General features: G+C 39.1%; 2 protein-coding genes across 5 annotated transcripts in view; both read left to right on the forward strand.

The window, feature by feature from the left end:
- The first annotated feature begins 165 nt into the window (after nucleotides 1-165).
- mybphb (myosin binding protein Hb) lies at nucleotides 166-13406 on the forward strand. 2 transcript variants are annotated; one of them, XM_036151314.1, is made up of 14 exons: nucleotides 166-418; nucleotides 2247-2309; nucleotides 2471-2542; nucleotides 2632-2766; nucleotides 4631-4798; nucleotides 8356-8444; nucleotides 8537-8732; nucleotides 8819-8958; nucleotides 9635-9794; nucleotides 10756-10892; nucleotides 12057-12243; nucleotides 12331-12384; nucleotides 12943-12974; nucleotides 13075-13406. In XM_036151314.1, exons 1-12 carry the CDS (start codon nucleotides 238-240, stop codon nucleotides 12360-12362), a joined length of 1560 nt encoding a protein of 519 aa, XP_036007207.1. In that variant the 5' UTR covers nucleotides 166-237; the 3' UTR covers nucleotides 12363-12384; nucleotides 12943-12974; nucleotides 13075-13406. The 2 variants fall into 2 exon arrangements, with proteins under 2 accessions (XP_036007207.1, XP_036007208.1); XM_036151315.1 differs by lacking the exon at nucleotides 2247-2309.
- A 7626-nt stretch (nucleotides 13407-21032) lies between these two features.
- The window catches only part of LOC105928064 (synaptotagmin-2), a 32396-nt gene continuing 31404 nt past the window's right edge, over nucleotides 21033-22024 (forward strand). The window contains exons 1-2 of one of the 3 annotated variants that reach the window (XM_021317857.2): nucleotides 21033-21280; nucleotides 21391-21431. The gene's annotated coding sequence lies outside the window, so the exon portion shown is untranslated. Of the gene's footprint in view, nucleotides 21432-22024 lie in introns of all 3 variants that reach the window. The other 2 variants (XM_036151672.1, XM_012865161.3) reach the window with 2 other exon arrangements.

Raw genomic sequence — 22024 nt, forward strand, 5'->3', positions numbered from 1 at the left:
TATAAACTACAGATACTAATGTCAGAATATGACGTGAAGAACGCTCTAAAGATGCAGTCTATTCAGACTTTTTCTGAGTCATCCGTTCTGTTTAGGATCTATTACATGCGGCTCATTAAAGGGGCGGTGACTTCTCATGCTGAGCCATATATAAGCGCTGTCCCCCACAGGGGGATGATGGCATTGGATACAGTCTGAGGGACTTAACTGAGTTGGGAATTCGCTGCGACCTCCAACATGCCGTCCAAGCCTGCCCCGATCAAGAAGGCGGCCAAGAAAGAACCAGCCAAGAAAGAGGAGGAAAAAGCTCCAGAGCCGGCTCCTGAACCCGCCCCGGTGGCCGAGCCTGCTCCTGCCCCGGCTGTGGACGCCCCGGCCGAAGGAGAAGCGCCTGCGGAGGGCGCTGCCCCTGCAGAGGGTAATGTCCAGGGCGCAGCGGCGCGTCATGCCCGGGTCTCACCGATTCATTCAGGACGACTCCAGTTTATGTTTTCCCTCCTCCGTGGATGAACCTTGGATATGTTGATAATGAAGTGAATTTGAACGTAATGTGTCTGTGCGTTGTAAGATCTCGGCGACTTTTACGCACGTAGGACGGTATAGTGAGGAAGAAAAAAAAAGTAGTGAGATGTTCCAACCTATAAAATACACCAAAAAAAAAAAAAAAAATCTTGTGGGAATCATAATCGCACTTCTCGTTCCTCAGAATTAACAATTTTAATAAATAATTAATCATTTTAATAAAGGGCATTTAAAGTACCACTTTTATCAGATCTGGAGGGTTATAAAGGGCACATTTAGGCTTCGTGTCAAGGACTTGCTAAAACCTGATATGCTACTCATTAAAAACTTTTTTTAATGTCACGGATAAGAATAAAAACTATTTTATTTGATAACTATTTTAATTCTACTCCAGCTCCCCTGCTTTCACTAATAAAGCTGCCGCTTCTGTTACAGCAAATCAGCCACTTCTCTGCTTTGATTGATAAGCTTTACTGCATTTCAGCCGACTGCTGTTTTAGTAGCAATCTCACTCGTTCCAATTACAAATGAATATGACCTCCTGCTGAGGCAGGATATCCTGTTAAGGATAGTAACTCCCTGTTTCCTCTAGCCGCTTATGGAGTGCCAATCATTAAAAGGATGCTTCTAACGGTTATTAAAAATAGTGATTTAAAAGTAATAAAGTATTGAATCCACAATATTAATTATTTGTTATTATTTAAAAGTTATATTTATTCACTTCAATTCAGTTTAAGTTATGTTGAGTTTATTTCAATAGCGCCAATTCACAACGCATTGTCTAAAAGCAGTTTGCAATAAAAACAGGCAATCCAATTAAATCATGCAGACAGATTCTAGTTAGAGTCCATTCTAATTGGACTTAGTTATCAAACAACGCTGTTAAGTCCAGTGTTTATTTCAGTGTTTGTTCATTTATCCCATAGTGCCTTTTACTGCAGTGCACCATGAAGTAATTTAACTGTCATGGTGGCTTGTCAAATATACAACATCTGATTGGTTAATCTTAACAGTAATCAATTATCTTGACCACAGCAACATTAGATTCACCCACTAACTTTAAGAGGCAGTTTATCTGTAAGACAAAATAAATTCATAACGTGCTGCAAAGTACATCCATGAATAATAATATACACAATTGAAATAATACTATATTGTATTTTAAGTTTGCCTGTGCCTAATTGTGTAGCTTAAACACCACTTGTGCGTTTCTCCCGATTGGAATTAAATCTTGTCACATCTTTCTAATGAGGATTTTTTTAAATTCATTTTATTATTGTGGTGCTTTTTGGTCCTCTGTGAATGTCAGCTGCTGCACCTGTCACTGAGGAATCATCAGCTGCTGCTGCAGCTGTGGTTCCTGCTAAAAGTATAACAACAGCAAGCGGAGCATCTAATCTTAAACCGTCATCCCGTTACAGGGAAGCTAGCTTCTCCAATATGTACTGTCTTTTAACCCCTAACATAACCAGTTGCTACAGAGGAAACCCCAGGCTCTGCTGCTGCTGCTGATGCCCCTGCTAATGGTATAATACAAAAAAAAAAATTCAATTGGAAAAAAGAAATCCAAGTCTTTATCCTGTTCTTGCTAAAGCCAAAGTCACTACCAGGCTTCTTTATGATGGTTTCTCAAGTCTGCTGCCGCAACACATGCATAATCATTTGTCAGAACATGTCCCATCTGCTTTAAGCACTAATTATTAATATCTAACATTTAATAATAGCTGCCGCTGCTCCAGCCACAGAGGAAGCTGCTCCTGCTGCAGAGTCTGAAGCCCCTGCTGATGGTAAACCACCCTGGAAAAGTGTTTCGATTACCCTCATCTTTTTACAAAAAAAAAAAAAAAAATAGGAGTACAGACGTACAAAATACCTGCATTTAAGTAAAACTGCTATTATTACCAGTATTTCTTTTCAAACAATAACACAACTGTCTGTTCACCGCCAGGAGAAGCTCCTGCTGAGGCTCCTGCACCAGAAGAGCCGAAAGCACCCTCTCCTCCACCTCCTCCACCCAAAGGTGAGGTTTGGCTCTGAAAGAAAAGAAAAAAAAAGCGGATAAGAATGAAATTGCCTTTAGGTAACCAATGTTTTAATGTTTTTTTCTAGAGCCCACAAGTGCCCCTGTGGATCTGTTCGTTGAAGACAAAAATGACAATTCAGTGACCATTCTCTGGAGTCAGCCCGAGAACATCGGGCCCACTGGTCTGGACGGATATGTCATTGAAGTTTGCAAGGAGGGAAGTAAGTCGCTCTCTGCCTTGAACCGTGTGCACGAAAAGGCTGACCTTTGAATTATCTCGTGAAAGCCGCCATGTGGACGGCTAATTTTAGGTTTTGACTTCTGCAAGTGTATTTACAGCTCGGTTTTCGACACAATGGCCAATAGTGTTTTAGATCCGTTGAGGAAAATGCGAAACTGGTGTTTTAATGTGGGTCAGTCAGCCATATCAGTTGCAGCTGTCCCTGAAGTGTCAGTCTCAAAGTTATATCATGAGCTGCCTAACTTCTCCCTAGAAGGGAAGAGGCATTCCAGGGCTGGTGTGGTCCTGCTGGAGGTCCCGCTTTTAGACTTACAGTACTAAGTTGATCTCAGCTGTGGTTGAGTGAAGGCTTCATTTAGCAAATGCCGATAAAGCGTTTGAATTTTAAATGAACAAGATGTAAAATTTACTTTTATTTCAGTTACAAAGCTTCACAGTTGGCAGTCCTTTACCTGGCCTTATTTACCTAAATTATCTTAAAGACCTATCCTGAGATTGTTTCTAATTTACAACTGTAATAGATTTATGACTTGTCATGACGTGCCAAACAACTTAAACCTTTGCTCTTAGAATGGTATGTCCCACGTTACCATAAATTCAGAGTTAGCTTGAAAAAAAATATGGAAATTCCTATAAAAGGGCAACAGGCTGCACTGCTCAGTAGAAAGTTCAGAAAAAAAGAATGCCTAACTTGAGAGTAAAACGAGATGGTGAACCAAAGTGTCTTAACTAAGACTGTAAATTAGTGAACACAATAAGCAAACTAACAAAACATTGTCTAAAAATGCAGTATTTCATATTTTTATTTTATTTTATTTTTGAATAACGTTGTAAAGGTTATTTACATCTCCTGAAGCTGACACAGTAAACATTTTTGTCAAATGTAGGCTTTGTCCATAGCTACTGGGTGTTTTTTTTTCTTGCAAATAAAAAACTAGTTCAAACATGCATGAAGGTCTAAACAATATAAATTAACTTGGAATTTTGGGATTAAAGTAGCAAAAAAAGCAAGAAGCAAACACAAATGCGTGCACCAGAACAGTTAGTGTGGCTATTTGTAAAGGTTATACTGTCAATGAAATTCACGAGGATAAAACATGAATGACGATTGCAGTAGGGCTGGATGATATAGAAAAAAGCATATCAATAAAGTAGAAATCATATTGATCAATATTTATAATTCTCAACAAATTCTAAACATATATTTTAAGTGCAGCCATGACCATTTTACTCTGTTGCTTAGCGACCTATTTTTAGATACAGAACACACAAACACTGAATTCAAACTCAACCCTTTACTCAAGCAACTTTTTACCAAAACTGCAAGTTTTTAAAAAAGAAAAAAGAACGAGTGCTCTCTGAACTCTTTGAAGGGGGCGGAGCTTAATTCCTGGATCTGTGTTTGTGATTGGTTGGGAGGATGTAATGGATGTATTATTAATCCTCAAGGGTTGAATGCAAAAGGAATGGAAACTGTTATTCTATTTAACTTTTTTTGACCCTTTTTTATTCTTATTGAATTATCATCCAGCCCTAAATTGTGTTCCTTAAATTTAAAACTCTTTTAATACAATACTACAGCATCGCACGTTCGCACATAAGTGTGCTCTTGCAGACAGGCTGGATGCTAGGAAACGGGAAAAAATGCATGAATCAGAATTATAATCAGATCTGTATTTTGGTGGTCTCAAGAACAATATATCCAGATAAAATGAAAAAGCCCTTACATCTATAGGACATCATTTATTGGTTTGCATGATTGAATGCAAATTTGTATTTTTGCACACTTCTCTCACACCTCTGTAAACTTCCCTATTTGCTGTGTTGTTTTTTTTCCCATCCAGCTCAGGACTGGAAGGCTGTTAATGAGGATCTGCAGAAGGCCTGTCGCTACGTAATCAAGAACCAGACCACCGGTGACCGCCTGTTGATCCGCGTGGTGGCTGTGAATGAAGGAGGCCGCAGCCCCCCTGTCGCCCTCCCAGAGCCCGTCCTGGTGAAGGAGGTCGCTGGTGAGAAAAGTGGGGGGTGATGGAGGAATCAAACAAGACATCTTTGTCAGACTTTTATTTGCATTTTCTCGTCCTCGTTTTACAAAAAGTTAACTGCGCCTTGGTTAGAGCAGGAGTAAGGACAAAACTCAAGCCATCAGACAGATGCATAGCAAAGAGATGTAGGAAAAAACACTACATTGGTATTCTCTTTTCCCCAGGTGCTTGAGTACAAAATTAATACATTTTATTTAAACGCCTTTGGAACACATTTAATCTGGTCTGGCCTATATGTCTTAAACCAAATAGTTATAAGTAGGAGGCACTGTAAAGTTGGAAAAAAACTCAGTAATGCTATTTATTCAGCTGATTGGCTCATACCTGCAGCATTAAAGGGATAAAAGGGTGTCCCACTGACTCATTTCCACTTTCAATTGAAACCCCGACCCGCCCTGCTCAGTATGTGATAAGTTGGTAGTTTTCCTAAAGCTGAACGCCCAACGGTGTTAATCTGTAGCAATTTGTGGCAAAATGATGATTGGACCCCGAGGATTGAACAGGATGAGCTGTGTCACTTTGGTTATCCCTCAGGTTGTTGTTACGCTTAAAGACGTGGAGGCTAAGTGAGTGGAATGGCAACACGATCCCAGCAGTCCTCCCGTTCGGCGTTCTCCATTCCACATGGTCCACAATTAGCAGCAGTTAGGTGAATTGTTTCTGGCAGGAGTGCTCCAAATCTTTGGAAAATAGCCGTGCTATACGTGCCGGTAACAAACGGTTTTCTCTGGGAGTTGGGAGTGCGTAGGGATCCTCGCCGGCATTCATGCTGAGGGAAGGGTCAGGCTAAATGCTGCAAGATCGATGGTGTCAAGTGATCCGACTCTAAGCAGGTGGGGGCTGTGAAGAGGAGAGGAGCGGGGGAGGGAAATTCCAGCAGACCCGTCTCCAAGAAAAGGGGTGGTGGCTCTGTCTTCTCAGGTTGCATCCAAATCTAATGGCAGCTCCTGCTATTCGCTGTTTATTTTGCAACATGCTACAGACTTTGCAAAGTCAATGATCATTAAGCCTGATGCTTATCTGTTCTGTGTCAACAGGCACTAACTGTAAAATTTATTTTAGTGTCGCAGGCATACTAAAATATTAATTAATTTCCCAAACCAAATATTTCACTGTGCATTGGCTTTAATGTCTAGAAACGAGCTGCCTTTCTACTTTAACGTGCTGTTTTTTTAATGATTTTTAAAAAAAAATAATTAATCAAAGACTTTGATTCTTTCTCATACTACTTAATCTGCAACTTTAATGTCAAGAGCTGACATAGTGAGTGCTACAGTATCCATTCTTTATTTAGAGTCCTGACAAATGTTGCTGTGCTAAACTCAGCAGGTGGCCAGCTCCAGCAGGCGTCTTCCAAGTGCCCAACGCAGGCTTTGGTATCACCACAGAAGTCACAGTGGCTAACTATCCATGTAATATATTAAAGGGATTATGAGCTACTTTCCATAAGATAGGGCATTGTTTGGCAAGAGTACAGGAACGATGGAGTAGACAGCCTTTCACAATTGGTTATGTCTCTCATTTTACTGTTTAGCTCCAGTGTCTAAATGGAAGTCGTCTCTAATACAACATCACCCGTTTTAGTTTTAACGGTATAAAACATGCAAGAAAACAAGTCTTGCCGTGGTGATTTGCAGTAGCAGTTTTTGCACTGAAATATGTTGTGTGTGCAGAAGTTGTGCATTTTAGTGGGCTAGATTGGGCATCTTTTTGTGCATAATGGAGGTAACGTTTCACCAAATGTGAAAGCATCCCTGCAAAATTGGAGCATGATTAAGTCATAAGAGTCTGTTTTAGTTTTTTTGTACAAATTTTGTCATGTAAAACGTAATTGTTGTTTTTCTCCCGGAGTGCACTCCAGCTCAATTAGGACAGCTAGAATGAATGCAGTCCTATTCACTGTGGCACAACTCAATGTCAGATCAATATGATTCTGGATAAATGCCGATTAGAAATCAAAGTTATTTTTGATCATTTAAAAAGACCTTGTTTGTGCAAAAGCATTGTAGCAGCAAACTTATTCCATCATATCCATATTTGTGCAATGCTTTCTTTTTTATTTTTTCCTTTATGGTAAGTTCCTTCTCTGTTGCTTTAGAACGTAACTTTAGATTCACTTGTTTTTCATTACTGATCAAGTGTCTAACTCAGGGGTGTCAAACTCATTTTGGTTGAGGGGCCGCATTCAGCTTAATCTGATCTCAAGAGGGCCACACGAGTTAACTCATTGCAAGATTAAATAGAACTAATAAATGTGGACTTGTTGTTGATTTTTATATTAAATTAATTTCACTTTTACACAATATATTATGAATAACCTCAGCGTTTTTAAGAAAAGTATGTGCAATTTCAACAATACTTTTACTCAGTTAAACATTTACTTAAGTGCATTATGCATAAGAACTGATCACAGTGATTATACAATGTTGAAAAACATTTATTCAAATTTTTTGGAACTTAAAAACACTGTCCTGCATGATAAAATACATCAAACAGATAAAAATTAAGAAATTATTTGAATTTTTCCACACCTGAAGCTTAATCTGCTAATTAAAACACAGCACCCCTCGTGGACAATATAGGAACTGCATATTTTCAATTAAATGAAGTACATGTTTTTTTCAATAATTGTTTTATCATTCTCTTCCTTTTATCTTGTCCACTTGTGAAAGTCGTAGTTGATCTGGGTTCAAACCCAACCCACGGTCTTTTGCCGCATGTCTCCCCCCTTCCTGTCAGCCTACTGTCATAAAAAGAAAGCCACTAGAGCCATGAAAAATCCCCCCCCCCCCAAAAAAAAAAGTACTCTTCATTTAACACATAATCATATGGAAAAACAATGGACTGAAAATTATCAAAAATGTGCCAAGGTCCTGCTCATACACATCTGATTTTTACATTTTATTGTCGAGGGGCATAAATTCTAATAAATTATTGTTAGATGCTTATGGAGGCAAGTCTTTGCCCTAAATAATACATTTTAAAAAAGCTAATTTTACCAAATATTACAAAATGCATTTAATCTTCTGAATTTGGAAGACGGTATTAAGACATTCTCTAAAAAGGTGTTTTTGTTTCGAATGTGTTTTGATTCAACGAATGTTGAATCAGAAAAGGGTGAATAGGTAAATGTTAAAGACTTTTGAACGTACATTTAAAATCATCTGTTGAAGTGTTGCATCCAGACTGCTCAGCAAAACAGATTTGCTCATTAACTCCATGTACAACAACATATAGATACTCGTTCACAGATGAAAAACTCAGTTAAATCAAAGGACATATAATATAGACCCCTTTAGTTTATTTTTAACAGACTACACTGAGTTTTAATTACTTTTGTTATCAGTGGTACACAAATCAGTTGGTTCCATGTTCTGTTTGCTGAGATAACCTCTTATGTAGGGGAAAGCAGTATTTAAACATCTTAATGAGTAAATTATGTGAAAAGCTAGATCCTACTAAACTCTGCATGATGTTCATTTTCAAAGAACTTATTAGCTTTTGTTTATTACGTTTTTCAGATCGTCCCAAGGTCCGTTTGCCAAGGTTCCTCAGGCAGAGATACGTCGCTCAAGTTGGGGAAAAGATCAACCTGACCATCCCTTTCACGGTAAGCACACAATATCTTCATGCATCTCATCATACACAATAAACAACAAATTACAGCTCACTGTATGTTTTTTTTTTTTTTTTTTACCTCAGGGCAAACCCAAACCTGTGGTGTCCTGGACAAAGAACGGCGGACCACTGGACCCGAAGAGAGTGAACATCCGCAGCACCGACAAAGACAGCATCCTGTTCATCCGTGCAGCCGAGAGAGATGACTCCGGAGTGTATGAGATGAGCGTGAAGGTGGAGGACTTTGAAGACAAGGCCCCAGTCACCCTTCAGATTGTTGGTGAGTAACACAGTGGGAGTGGGGGGGGGGGGGGGGGGGAAAAAAGGGGACAATCTGACATTCAGTGTATTCATAATGACCCACAGAGCTGCCAGGGCCTCCTGCCAGTGTGAAGATCGTTGATACCTGGGGCTTCAATGTTGCTCTGGAGTGGACGCCACCCAAAGACAACGGAAACACTGAGATCACAGGATACACGATTCAGAAGGCCGACAAAAAGACTGGAGTAAGAGAACTAAACTTTCATCTGCATGTTCGTGGTTTCCGCTACACGAGTTTATGATTATTAGTTCTCCCTCCTGAGCAGCGGATCTCTGCAGCTCCTCCTGAGTTGCCCTGGGCCTCTTGGTTACTTCTCTGATTACTGCTTTCCTGGCCTAGTGGCTCAGCTCAGGGCATGTATCAGCGGATATGTAGTTGCGTCAAACTTTTTTAACTTTCCGTTTTCTCCACGAGATTTTCAGAATTTGCAGTATTATTATTATTTGTTTTTTACCTTGTCCTGTTTTAAACATCTCCCTAACTTTATCATGTCATAGAAAACATCCAAGGCCTTTCAAGAACACCTAGGTTTGTGTTCAAATTGAACCAAGCACAAATGGACTTTAATTTGCAGACTGGGTGTTGCAACAAAACAAAAAGCTCAACAACCGGTAAAGGAGGCCCACTCTGACTTTGCAAATAATGATGTTTTATAACAATGAATAATATCACAGATGACCCTGAGCATTCTCTGTATTTTGGAATTCAATTTAATTAACTTGTTAGGGGATTTTTCAAATGCAATTGATAGCACTGGGTTTTATTTAGGCATATCGGTGTTATATGGCCAAAAAACAAACGTGCAAAGAGACTTTCTAGAAATTCAAGGCACTGCACTGTTTGCTATCTTGGTTTTCCAGGACTGGTTCTCCGTGTTGGAGCATTACCACAGACTGAATGCCACCATCTCTGACCTCATCATGGGCAACACCTACAAGTTTAGAGTATTTTCCGAGAACAAGTGTGGAATAAGCGAGTCCGCTGCTGTTACAAAGGAAGAGGCCAAGATCTCAAAGACGGGTAATAGTTTGTCTTCCAGTATTTGGTGCTTCTGCTTTGCGGTGTGATCTTTAGGAGCAAAAAAAAATATTCCATGAATGTCGAAAGGAATCCAATCTTAATTAAGCATGTGTTGACTGGTCAAAAGGCCATGAATTTCTGCCGTTTAAAGCCCATTAGTTCTTCTAATGACATTCTTGCGAAATTAAGAAAAGATGAAACACGTTGAACAAATTCTTGACAAAACCAGTAAAATATTGAAAGAACTTAAATTGCAAGAATTAAAATGGAGAGATATGAAAAGCGGTAAGTGGAAAGTAGTAGCATTAAGTCCTTTTTACTCTATGGGGAAAATGTCTAGGTCTATTCTTCATTAAATACTGAATTATATATACTGAACTAAATATGGTCACAGATTTGCTTTTTCTACATAAAATGCTTGTCTTCTATATATTTGCCCTAAATACTTCTTCAAAGCCATCTTAAAGGTCTTCTTCCAAGTATTTTTTTTTACCACAACAAATTGTAAATGAACAGTAGTTTGGAAAAAGATAAGTATGTCTCAAGCAAATCTTCTTTCAATTGCATTTTGAGATGGAAAGATAAAAATTCCCATCCCTACCATGTATCCCTACCTACCACTTAACTAGCATTCTGTTTTTTTTTTTTTTTTTTTTTTTTTTTCACAAAATTACAACATACCAATCTGGGCTGCCAAGGCATTGGCTGCTCGGTAAGCTCAATCCTGCTGTTGCTGTGGCTCTAACACCCCCTTATATGTGCAGACAAAAGTATTTACATTTTCTTAATTGATACTTTAAACCAGCGGTGTAAAGTATAGGCACATTTTTCTGTTCGTGAACTATATCGCTCATATGCTCATATTTTGGCAGTTTTTTTTTTTTTCTTCCCAATTTGTACCTGGGAACCTCAGCAACATCAATACAAAGTAAGCCCTGAACTGATCTTCTCAACTCTTCAGGTATTGACTACAAGCCTCCGGAATACAAGGAGCACGACTTCAGCGAAGCGCCCAAGTTCACCACGTCTCTGTCCGACAGAGCCACCACTGTCGGCTACAACACCAAGCTGCTATGCTCCGTCAGGGGATTCCCTAAGGTACGTTTACGATACTTTAAGGAGTATCTCCAAGTTGACACGTTCAAAATGTATGTAAGCAGCAAGGGAGGAGGGGGTGGAGTAAGGTTGTTTTGGCATTATGTTGGGGAAAGAACGGGTAAAGAGGGAATTCTGTACTTTAGAGGGAAGATGAGAGGAAAGCTCGGTTCGTTTTGGAACGGCGTTTTTAACCATTTTAAGACCTCGCACTTCCTCATTGCACTTATTTCAAAACTTTTTCTGTTTTTTTTTCATCTTTAAATTTGTGTAGATATATGGATATTTCCCAATGGCAATTCGGTGGCTTCACAGCACTGGCAAACAGTGAAAGCAAACCGAATTATAAAAAAAAAAAATCAATTTAGTGATTTTTACCACTGTTATGGACCTCAGAGTAACGATGTCTCTTCTGTTGAATAATGTTTACCTTTGGTATGTACGGAAATGATGATAAATTGACTTCATAAGTCACTCTAATATATGAGCGAAGATATAATTCACTGTCCAAAATAAAACTAAGAAGCTCCTAAGTCATGTTATTATTATTACTAGAATTCTGTTATCAGTGCCTGGGTCAGAAAAGGTCTAGGTATTGATAATGTCTCAATTGGGTATTTCAACAGCAGGACCATTGCAGGAAATGGATTTTTTTTTGTAAGCAGAAATGATCAATGAGAATGCAATCGCTCAAACAACAGCAAAGATTTTGGCTTTGGCCGCTTGTCAGCATCGACACGTTCCAGCCGCTGCTCCAGCATTGCTGTCGGTGCCCAGGCTTTGACCTGACAATGTGGAAGATATTCACCTGCCTTCTTTAGCTTGCCGCCTGAGCCTCTCGCCCTTTCTTTTGGCTCGTCGTCCGCTGGGTCACCAGCAGGGCGAAATGTCAACAGAATTCTTTTTTGAGGCACGGGAAGAGGAGACGCGTAGGGGACGGGGGAGCTTGGAGAGATGTATGACATTCCGTCTGAGGCCCTGGGAGATTCTCACCATATCTTCGTCATTAAAAGCCCTATACCAGGAGTGGGCCGCGCCTCTTGCCAAATCGAAGCTTGATTTGTCTCGGCATGTGGCTCGAGCCTGAAAAAAAACCAACAACAAAGGCACGCTAATTGTTTTAGCTGGTTCCGCGACGTGACATTGTGCTAATGTGTTTTCCAAAAGCCGAAGGTTGAGTGGATGAAGAACCAGATGATCATCGGAGACGACCCCAAGTACAGGCAGATCTGCGTCCAGGGCATCTGTTCCCTGGAGATCCGGAAACCCGGAAACTTCGACGGCGGCGTCTACTCCTGCAGAGCCAAGAACGACCATGGAGAGGCCATCGTCAGCTGCAAGCTGGACGTCAAACGTAAGCACAGCGTTCAAGGTTTAAGCACTGTGCCAAACTGCGTGCTAGAGTTTCACATGTCAGTAACTTCCACCTTCTGTTCTACAGAGCCAGTGAATCCAGACGCAGAAAAGAAATAGATTGACGTCTTTAATAACACAGGTGACAAAATGATCTGAAAGGCCTGAATTGTGTTTTATGGAAGAGAGTACAGAATAGGTCTTACTAACGCCGCGGTTGTACCTGGATCTCTGGCACTCGTTTGCCTTACAAATGAAACATGAACTCCATGTAGTTCAAGTGACAAACTGTACATGAGGGCTGAGGTAGCGCCTGCGTCCTCTTTTACTTAAATGGAGAAGGCTTTCCATACATGGAGGTCACTAAACTTGGAATAGTTGGCCTCTGGCACTGAGAGGGACTAAGCGGGAGCGTCCATAAATTAAATTTGTAATGAGTCCTGCTGCACTCAGTCAGCTGACTTAATCACATTTCCTTGACTCAGCAGTGGCAGCAGCAGCAAGGCCGTCTTTCGGAACACACAGTAATTTAATGCGTAAGCATTAATGTCTTAATGCCAACACAAAAGATATTTAGAAGCTGGTATTTGTGTAAAAGTGTTTTACATAAACTTCTAAATGGCAGGAAATACCCCTGCATCATTAATCACATGTTTTCTCCTGTTTCTTTTTCTCGGTTCTGGTGGAATCCTAAAATTAGGAGCAGAAGGTACACGGTCTTTGCAGTTTAAGGTGTGTGTCCCGTTAAGTGTTTTTTTTTTTTTTTCTAAAGTCCTTATCCACAGCTATTAAAACAGATGTTGGAATTAAAACGATTTCTCTGTCGTCACAGGATCGGTTGGATTCCTGGAAGAACGCGTATCGGTGGCTGGTGATTTCACTGCCAGCAGGCTTAAGCCTGTGACGTCCTACCGAGTTTAAACATCCATTAAGATGAAGGATTTATTTCATCGCTTCATGCCTACAATATTAAGTCCATATCCATGTCCACAATTTGTTTCCACCCTCAACGATACGCTGAGTCATAACCATTACATTGTAACCTGTTCAAACATTGTACTACTTAAACAACTTGTCAGTCTTACTCAAAATAATATACTGTTCCTCATAGGAGAACTACATGTAACATCAATGTGTTTATATCAATAAATAATTTAATTTCTGGTTTTGTTTTTTTAATACACTAAAATTGTGTCACTTTTAAGTTATTTTCAAAACATTCATCGCGTGGCATTAAACCAAAACCTATGTATACAATAATAATAATTATTATTATTATATATATCCCCTCAGTAATACTGGCAGGTGCAATAAATAGCTGATTTTATCAATATGAGCTGATTTGTTCTGCATCTTTTGTGAACAACTTAGAGATATTTTAACTATATAAAAAAAAATACACTGAAAGAATTAGAATGAAACATAGGCCTTACTATTAAAAAGATTAAGGAAGATGTGAAAGAAGGTTAATATCAATACAATGAAAATGCTTTTTGAATTTCTGAGGATTTATTAGAACCTCGGAATATTTGGTGCCTTTTTAAAATCACTCTTCTCCAAAAAAACAGAGAAATAGTCCAAGTGTATCAGGTGTGTTGGACAAGACTAAAGCCAGCAGAGTTTTAGATGTAGTGCAGCTGCTTATTTTTATTTTCTTGACATCCCTATGGACATCATTAAAAATCAAACCTCCTAGAAGGCATGCAGTAACTTTGCTGTGTCTAATTTTGAACAGAACAACATAATTATTGTAATATTTTTAAATTGATAGCCTCCTGAATTAGTAATTGTCGTTATGTGGTTGTTAAAACCGAGATGAGAGCCCATAGGCTTGATTTCTGACATGCCTAGAAACTTTTTGGCATTGAGTCTTACTGAATGGCAATTTTATTATTATTATTTTTAATAATGATTTACCATTTATAAACATTTCTAGAACTGGGCTGGGTGCATTTGTGGCCTAAGCACTTGTTGGTGTTATGGGACACAGTTAATCAGTGCCGGTAAAGGGACTGTAGACGTGATAAAACAAAAGTTTTGAGCTGCGTGATTAGCATTCGTGGCAAACAGCATAATATTACTCCATCATTTAAGCTCAGAGATATGTTAGATTGATCTGCGAAGAGTGTATTAAGGATACACACCTGTAATCTTTGATGTCTTAGATTTAGAACTTGCAAATGACACAAATTAATCCTGAGCTGCACTTAATGATTTAAACTGATTTAGCACTGCAGCAGTGAATCCTCTTTACTTGCACTGTTTAGCATAATCTGCAAAATACCTAACTGTGTCAATAACTGAACTAATTAGTTAACCAAAGTGTCATTGGTAGGATGTCTGACCTTAAAAACAATTGCAGATGCAGCCTCAGTGCCGTTTTGTGGCTAAAGAAAAAAACGGGGCTGTATGGAAGAGATTTTCTGGCAAGATGAAGGGTGAATGTTTTAATCATCCAGCTTTTAATTATCTTTTCCAGAAATGTTAGGTTTCTCTTTAAGCAGTTAGTTATTTAAGGAGGTAATAAATCTAGATTCCGTTTGTCCTAGAGAGATGGATGCGTTTGGATTAAAAAGTTTATATATCAAAGTATTCACTCATCGTCCATGATTGAAAATACAAAGACAATCTTTTAATACTGGTGATGTCAGGTTAATGAGTCCGTGTTTAGTAACAGTACAAATACAGCTAAAAAAAAATTTATATGGTGAAAATGTTGGATACTTTATTTACTTTTTCAGAAAGTGAAATAGTTACACATCTATCAAAATTGTTATTTTGACGATTATTGCTTATAGGTATTAGAAACCCAAAATTCAGTGTCTCTGAAAAAATTGAATATTGTGGAAAAGTGACATACATACAAAGTTGAATGGAAGGTAAAAGTGTGGTGGGAAAAGGCACACCCAGGTTTCTATTGTCAAGCAATAGAAAATTAGGCATGACAGTGGAAAAAATACATGGAAGGCACTAGACATAAACACTACATCAAATGGCATGAATAAAAAAAGATTATTTAAAGTTAACCTGTAAAGAAGATCAGCAAAAACTTATCAAAAGGGAGAAAACAATTCTGCCCAATTACTAATAGATAGTACAGCATATTCAGGTAAAAATGCAATGTTCAAGTTAAAATAGAAGAGAAGATGAAAGTAAAGTTTGAATTTCATTTGGAAATCAAGGTTCTAGAGTTTGGATTAAGAGGCACATAATAAATATTACTTTAGGTCCAGTGTAAAATGTCCACTAGTGATCATTTGTGGGTGCCATGCCATCTACAAAGTCCCAAGTTTTCCACAGTTGACCCAGACATACCAGACAACCTAGAGCAATTCATGCTTTCTTCTGCTGACAAGTTGTATGGAGATGCTGATTTTAATTTTCCAGCTGGACTTGACACCTGTGCACGCCGGCTAAAGGTACCAAAAACTGCTTCCCTGACCAGAGTGTTACTATGCTGGACCTGAAACCCGTAGATAATAAATGGAGTGTCATCAACAGGAAGATGAGAGACACCAGAACCAACAAGCAGATGACCCGAATGCCATTATCAGAACAACCTGGGCTTCTATTACGCCTCAGGGGGAACACAGGGTGATAGCCTCCATGCCATGGTGTATTAATGCGGTGATTTATGCGAAAGGAGGCCCGGCTAGGGATTATGTGCATAGAAATAACCAAACTTTTCAGAAGCAGTATAAAACATCACATTTTCACAGACCATAAAATTTGGGTTTTCATCATCTGTAATGATTCAAATAACACAGGAAAAATAGGCTTGAAATGTTTGACTTTTTGTGTAATTGATCTATGGGTTTCACTTTCTGAAATTAGTTCAAAGCTATTGAACCTTTTCACAACTGTACTTGGAACTGTACTCATAATTGTTAAAGAAATATAGGTCACTTTACTACATAAATGTGCAAAATCACAATGTTCCTCTAAGCACCTGACAGTTTTCCACAAATTTAAAAATATACAAAAATGATTGTAAGACTGGACCATTTTTTTCTTTTAAAAAAGGTAAATATACATCAATATAACAAAAGGAATTTCTAGATAAAATTAAAACTAATCTCTTTTCCATATAATTTCATATTTTGTCAAACAGAGTGGTCCAGCAGTTTGTTAGTTTTTTGCAGAAGATACATTTTCACCAGGAGACAGCAACCAGATTCATCTAGCTCCACTGGGCTAACTATTCCGCCTCAGTATGGCAGGAACACTACAATAATAATACCAACCTAAAGTACTGATCTTGTAACTATTTCATCTTGGAGTTACAGGCATAGTGATGGGGCTTGCGTGCCAGAGATATCGAGGTTACAGAAACACAAGCGTTGACCCAGAGGCTCGACAAAATTAGCCCTGCTGCTCCATCTTGTTGAAGTTATTTTAGGACCGGGTGGCTCATCTTCTAAAATGTACTTCTGCGGTGTAGGTTACTGCATCTGAGTGCGGAAACCGCAAATAAAGGATAAAAACTGACGCAAACACCTAGAAAGACAATCTTATCTCATCTGTTTCAAGTTATTCTTTTTCATTTTTATTTTTGTTCAGGACTAAAACACAAATGCTCTTCTCCTAAGGCTTGCTTTATTTTATTTTATTTTTTTATTTTTGTGGCAAAGTACCATTTCACACTGCTAGATGCCTCCCATCACAGTATAGAAAGAACAAAGATGAATTTAGGCAGAACTTCTGAGCAAAATCACTTTGAAATTGGCGTCCTCTAGTGGCCTAATCCGGTAATGACACTGGTAAACAATAAACGACTTTTCAGCTAAATGAGGATCTTAAAATACATGAGTAAGTTCACAAAATATTATGCATCTTAAACAGTTAAATTATTCCCAGTAGTATACAGCTTTATAACTGTTCCCTTCTGAAGTATGTGCGGCGTCGCTTTAACCTTTAGGCTATGATCCATAATGGGTCTGAAGCCTATTTCTGATGAGTCCCTGGGTGCTGACATGCTCCAACAAGGTCACAGAACAAGAGATCTCTTTGCTAATTTAGATCCTGCACAGAAAAAAAAGCTTTAAGAAAATCAAAATTAAAGCCATTTACCAAACATTAAGAGAAGGGTCAAGGGGGAGGTCAGATCACAATATCTTTATATATAAACAATATATACAAAATAAGTAAATAAATTAAGATATTCAATTTGTAACAGTAATAATTTGCTTTTTAACTAAACAATCAGCACTTGATTACGATCTAAACTTATCAATGTGTATACCTACTAGGAGAGGGGATCACTTAAGTGTGAGCAGGTAAATTGAAGGTAAACCACTAAACTAAACAAAAAGTTAATAAAGAACATAACAGCTTAACTAGACTGCACCTGGTAAAAAGATTAGGACAAATAAGGACAACCAAGATGGTGACAGAATAACTCAATTCAAGAACCTGGGATTAAAATTTCAAACTACACTATACTATTTTCTTTTCTTTTATTTTATTTTAGCTTAAATCCATGACACCACAACAATCTAAATTGAAGATGAAAAATACAAATGCTTCATTCTTAATGGTTATTAAATATTTTTTTCCTAATTTGTGCAGATCCAGTGAAGGCAGAATTTCTAGAGAATATATTGACATATTTACTTCTGCCTAAGAGTTTAGTTTTTTCATTTGTGTTGGCAGTAATTAACCACATTACTTGACAATGATCTTCATAGACCTGGCCAAGGCAAGTCAAGGAAGTTTACTTGTATAGCACGTTTCAATAAAAAGACAATGCAAAGTGCTTTACATGGTTAGAACATAGGAAAATAAAACCAGAATAAAAACAAGTAGGAAGAAAATATTAAAACCAGTTGGACTACAAAGTTCAACTAATGATGCTTCAGTAAAACATTTTAACTGGAACAATCAAAAGCAACAAACAAACAAACAAACAAACAAATGTGTCTTTAATCTTGATTTAAAAGAACTCAGGCTTACAGCACTTTTACAGAATAGTGATCATTGGCAAGTTTCCTCCAAGTGTCTGTATTTATTTTATCAATATGGCCCATTTTATACAAAGTTTAAAAATCAGTCCAATGTATTAAACCACAGATCAGAAATTATGTAAGTTCTTTTTGCCGTCTGTATGAGAAATATCTTAAATTACTATATGCAATTTGTAGAAGTGAATAAAAATGTGAACTTAATGTGATACAAATACTTAGGTAATCAGATTCTCTTTATGAATACTTGGGGGAAAAAACACTCTACAAAATGGCACTGATTTAGTTATTACATAATTGATTAAGTGTCCATAAACTTTATGCTTTTTCATTTTCTTTACAATTACAATGACAGACTCCAATGTATTTTTTATGGATTTTGTGATGAACCAAGAGTATGGCATATTCTCTTTCTTTTAAACTCTTCTTTAAAGATAAAACTTTTTTGTAAATAATAAAAAAGTACTTTGTTAGTAAGTCTAAATTCACACACACACATTTACCCCTGATTTGCATAAATGGAACCACAGAGAGATGTGAACATTGAATAATAGAATTGACAGAAAAATATGCCGAGCCTTATCCCATCTCACAGAGCACCATCTAAAATTGTCAAGAATATGTTACAGTTGGGGGGGGAGGCTGCACAGTGCCTTGCAGCAAGAAGGTTCTGGATTTGAGTCCGACCCTGGTTATTTCTGAATGGAGTTTGCATGTTCTCCCTGTGCATGTGTGGGTTCTCTCTGGATACTCCGGCTTCCTCCCACAGATCCATAAACATGACTGTTAGGTTAATTGGCTTCTCTAAATTGTCCTTAGGTGTGAGTGTTTGTGTGAATGGTCGTTTGTCCTGTTTGTCTCTGTGTTGCCCTGCGATAGACTGGCGACCTGTCCAGGGTGTACCCGCCTCTCGCCCACTGACAGCCAGAGACATGAACCAGCAACCCCTCACAACTCCAACAAGGGATAATCGGTCGGAAAATGGATGGATGGATGGATGGATGGAAGTTACAGCTGTAAACCTGCCAAGACAAGGCCGTCCTCCTGAACCCGGCAATGCAAGGGATTGATCAGAGAAGATGCTAAGAGCCCCATGGTGCATCTGCTTAGTTGGGAGAACCTAAATGGTAATGGTGAGCTACACAAATATAGCCTTTAGAGTGATGAGAGGAACATTAAAAGTAAGGACAAAACACTTTGTGAGGCCTTAAGCTAAAAACCTTAAACAGCCTGATGACACAAAAAAAACTTGGTGAGAGCTGATGAAAAAACGAATAGATGTAAATACAAGGCAAAAGAAAACCTGTTAGAACTTCTGAAAAATTAAAAATGGGGGGCGCTTCACCACGGAGCGTCCCAATAACCCTAAACATGCAGCCAGTGGTACACTAAAATGGTTTAGAACCAAACAGATTTATGTATTTGTATACAAAAGTCAAAACCTTCACTCAAATACAGCTGAGAATCTTGCAATAAATAAACAATAAATAAGTTTTCCCCACATAATCAGATGCAGTTTCAGTTACTCTCAACACTAAACAACCCTAGAGGGGTTTGAGGGCCACATCAAAGTCGGTGTTCTTAAGTGACGCAGCATTTCTGACTCATCCAGTGGCGTTTCTCTGATCGTTGGTGATGCATCGAGCAGTGCCCGGTCACCGCTTCATCAAGGGGAACTCCAAAGGCAATGAAATTAAGTGCCCCCCCCACCCCCCCAACCCCCCACCCACCCTTAAAGGGAGCCTGGTTAGCTTTTGTTGCGGATATCTGGCGTCATTCCCAAAGCCTCTAATAAGTATAAGTGGGAAGCTGGCACTCACATCAGCTGCTTTCCATTGACAAATGTTTAGCTTCTAAATCAGCTAGACAGGCTGTCACAGCACACTTTTCCTTTTCTTTCCGTAGGAATAGGTAGAGAGTGATACAGTGGCCCATTCTGTTCCATTAGTAATTTAGATCAGTTGTGTCAAAATAGTGCAAATAATGCTACACACAGTACCATGACACACAATCCCTTCTTTTTTTTTCATTTACAGTGAAATACGAGGTGCCAGAGTGATGCAGCTCACTGCAGCTGTCCCGACTGAGCTGGACGTCAGCTCTATTGATTTCAAATGGAATGAGGCGTGCTTCAGTCAATTCAATTTAGTTTCACACTGAGGAAATAAAATGTTTTGGGGTGGGGGGAAATGTGGCAAAAAAGCAAAAAAGATTCTCTGAGCTTTTTTTTAAAAAAACAACTGGATGTGACCAAAGGCAAATTTTGTCTGCAGCCAAACACACATAGTATAAAAACTATCCCTAAATCTGCTGACGTAGTGATCTGCCTCTGACGGATTCATTTTCACAGCTTATCTTCGTTTCTTTTAAATCATTTACGAGTTGCAGGTTAAATGCATGTGAAGAAGAAAAGTCAGACAAAAAAGGGGGGAGGCTTCAACTTTCCCTCCTGCTGCAGTAAAAGCAGCCTGGTATGCAGCTCATCACACCTCACTGAACCCGAGGATCCTGCAGATTCACGGCACCCAGCAGCAGCAGCTAGCAGACCTAAACCAATCTCTCTGATAACCACTGCAGACCGCTGGTTACCGTCTTCCCCCCTCTTTCCGTCACTCATCGATTTGCCTGCCTCTCTCCACGCCTTCCACCTCCTTTTTCCTCCTGCATCTAATTCTCCAACCTCAGCACTCCTCGTCTGCATGTGCCAAGGAGAAAGGAAGAAAAAAAAAAAGAAAGTGATAGTGCAAAGAAAGGAAAAGAGGAGGTGCACGGTTGTTAGTGCGTCAAAGAAAACCTGCCTCCCTCCCTACCCAGTCGATGACACAGAGGCTTTTTATTGAGTAGCTCCTCAGCCAATCAGTGAGCAGTGCCGGGAAATACAGCAGTGGAACTCCGCCGGTCCTGATGCTGGAGCTGATCTCAGTGTTAGAACTATACATTAATCCACGGGAGTGTTTCCTGTCCTCTCGTCCTCATTTGAGCTTACATCAGCAGCACCCCGAGCCAAGAAATCTTGTTTGTGAGTGCCTCTTTGGACCACAAGAACCCACGTGATTGTGGGATTTGCCACTGCTGGGGGTATATTATTACTTTTTTTTTTCTCCTCCATTATTTGCAATGCCTTTCCAGGGTGGGAGGATCCTAAAAGCTGATTGTTGAGATATATATATATATTTTTTTAAATCAAGCACGTATCCGACCCTGTTTTCTGCTTCCACTACTCCTTGAGGTAAGCAGCTTTTCTTTTTTTTTTTCTATGTAGAGGGCTGCAGCATCTATTACTGCAGCTTTTTCTGCGTGGCAGGTTGTCACAGAGGCACCTAGCCTCATTACACACATCCTGCCTGAATGTGGAAAAAAAAGCTCTGCGGAGAGAAACACAGAGAATAAATGGTCCAGAGGTAATTAGAGCAGATGGCGCTAACACCATGCCAGTCCCCTTTCATTTTACCGCAGACAGTCCTGCAGCAATCTGCCAACTTTTAGAGCCTGCCGGTGAGTCCTGCTGCCTGGTGCGTAGCCTCAGAGTGCTGCAGTGTATTGTTACATAATAAAAAATAAGTGTGGATGACTGACGGGAGAACACGAGGGAGAAGTTGAAGTGAAACAACAATGAAGTACTTCTTCGTGGTTGACTACACCAAAGATGGACAGCAAAGAATAAAGACTGACATGCAAACATTAACTTCATTGGAAATTGACAAAAGCTGTTTTTTACTTATCTCCAATTGGCTTGTTTTTACGGCGTGTCAAGTTTTTAGATGGATGGTTTGAGTCACCTCGCTTCGAGAGCACAGAGAGAGGGAAACCAAATTTGCTGAG

The sequence above is a fragment of the Fundulus heteroclitus genome, chromosome 20 (assembly GCF_011125445.2).
Source record: "Fundulus heteroclitus isolate FHET01 chromosome 20, MU-UCD_Fhet_4.1, whole genome shotgun sequence".
Lineage (NCBI taxonomy): Eukaryota > Metazoa > Chordata > Actinopteri > Cyprinodontiformes > Fundulidae > Fundulus > Fundulus heteroclitus.

Coding starts and splice junctions, on each gene's coding strand:
- mybphb (XM_036151314.1), top strand. CDS start 238: ATGCCGTCCAAGCCTGCCCCGATCAAGAAGGCGGCCAAGAAAGAACCA. Junction 8,733..8,818: donor AGTCACCCTTCAGATTGTTG/GTGAGTAACACA, acceptor AATGACCCACAG/AGCTGCCAGGGCCTCCTGCC. Junction 8,959..9,634: donor AGGCCGACAAAAAGACTGGA/GTAAGAGAACTA, acceptor TTGGTTTTCCAG/GACTGGTTCTCCGTGTTGGA.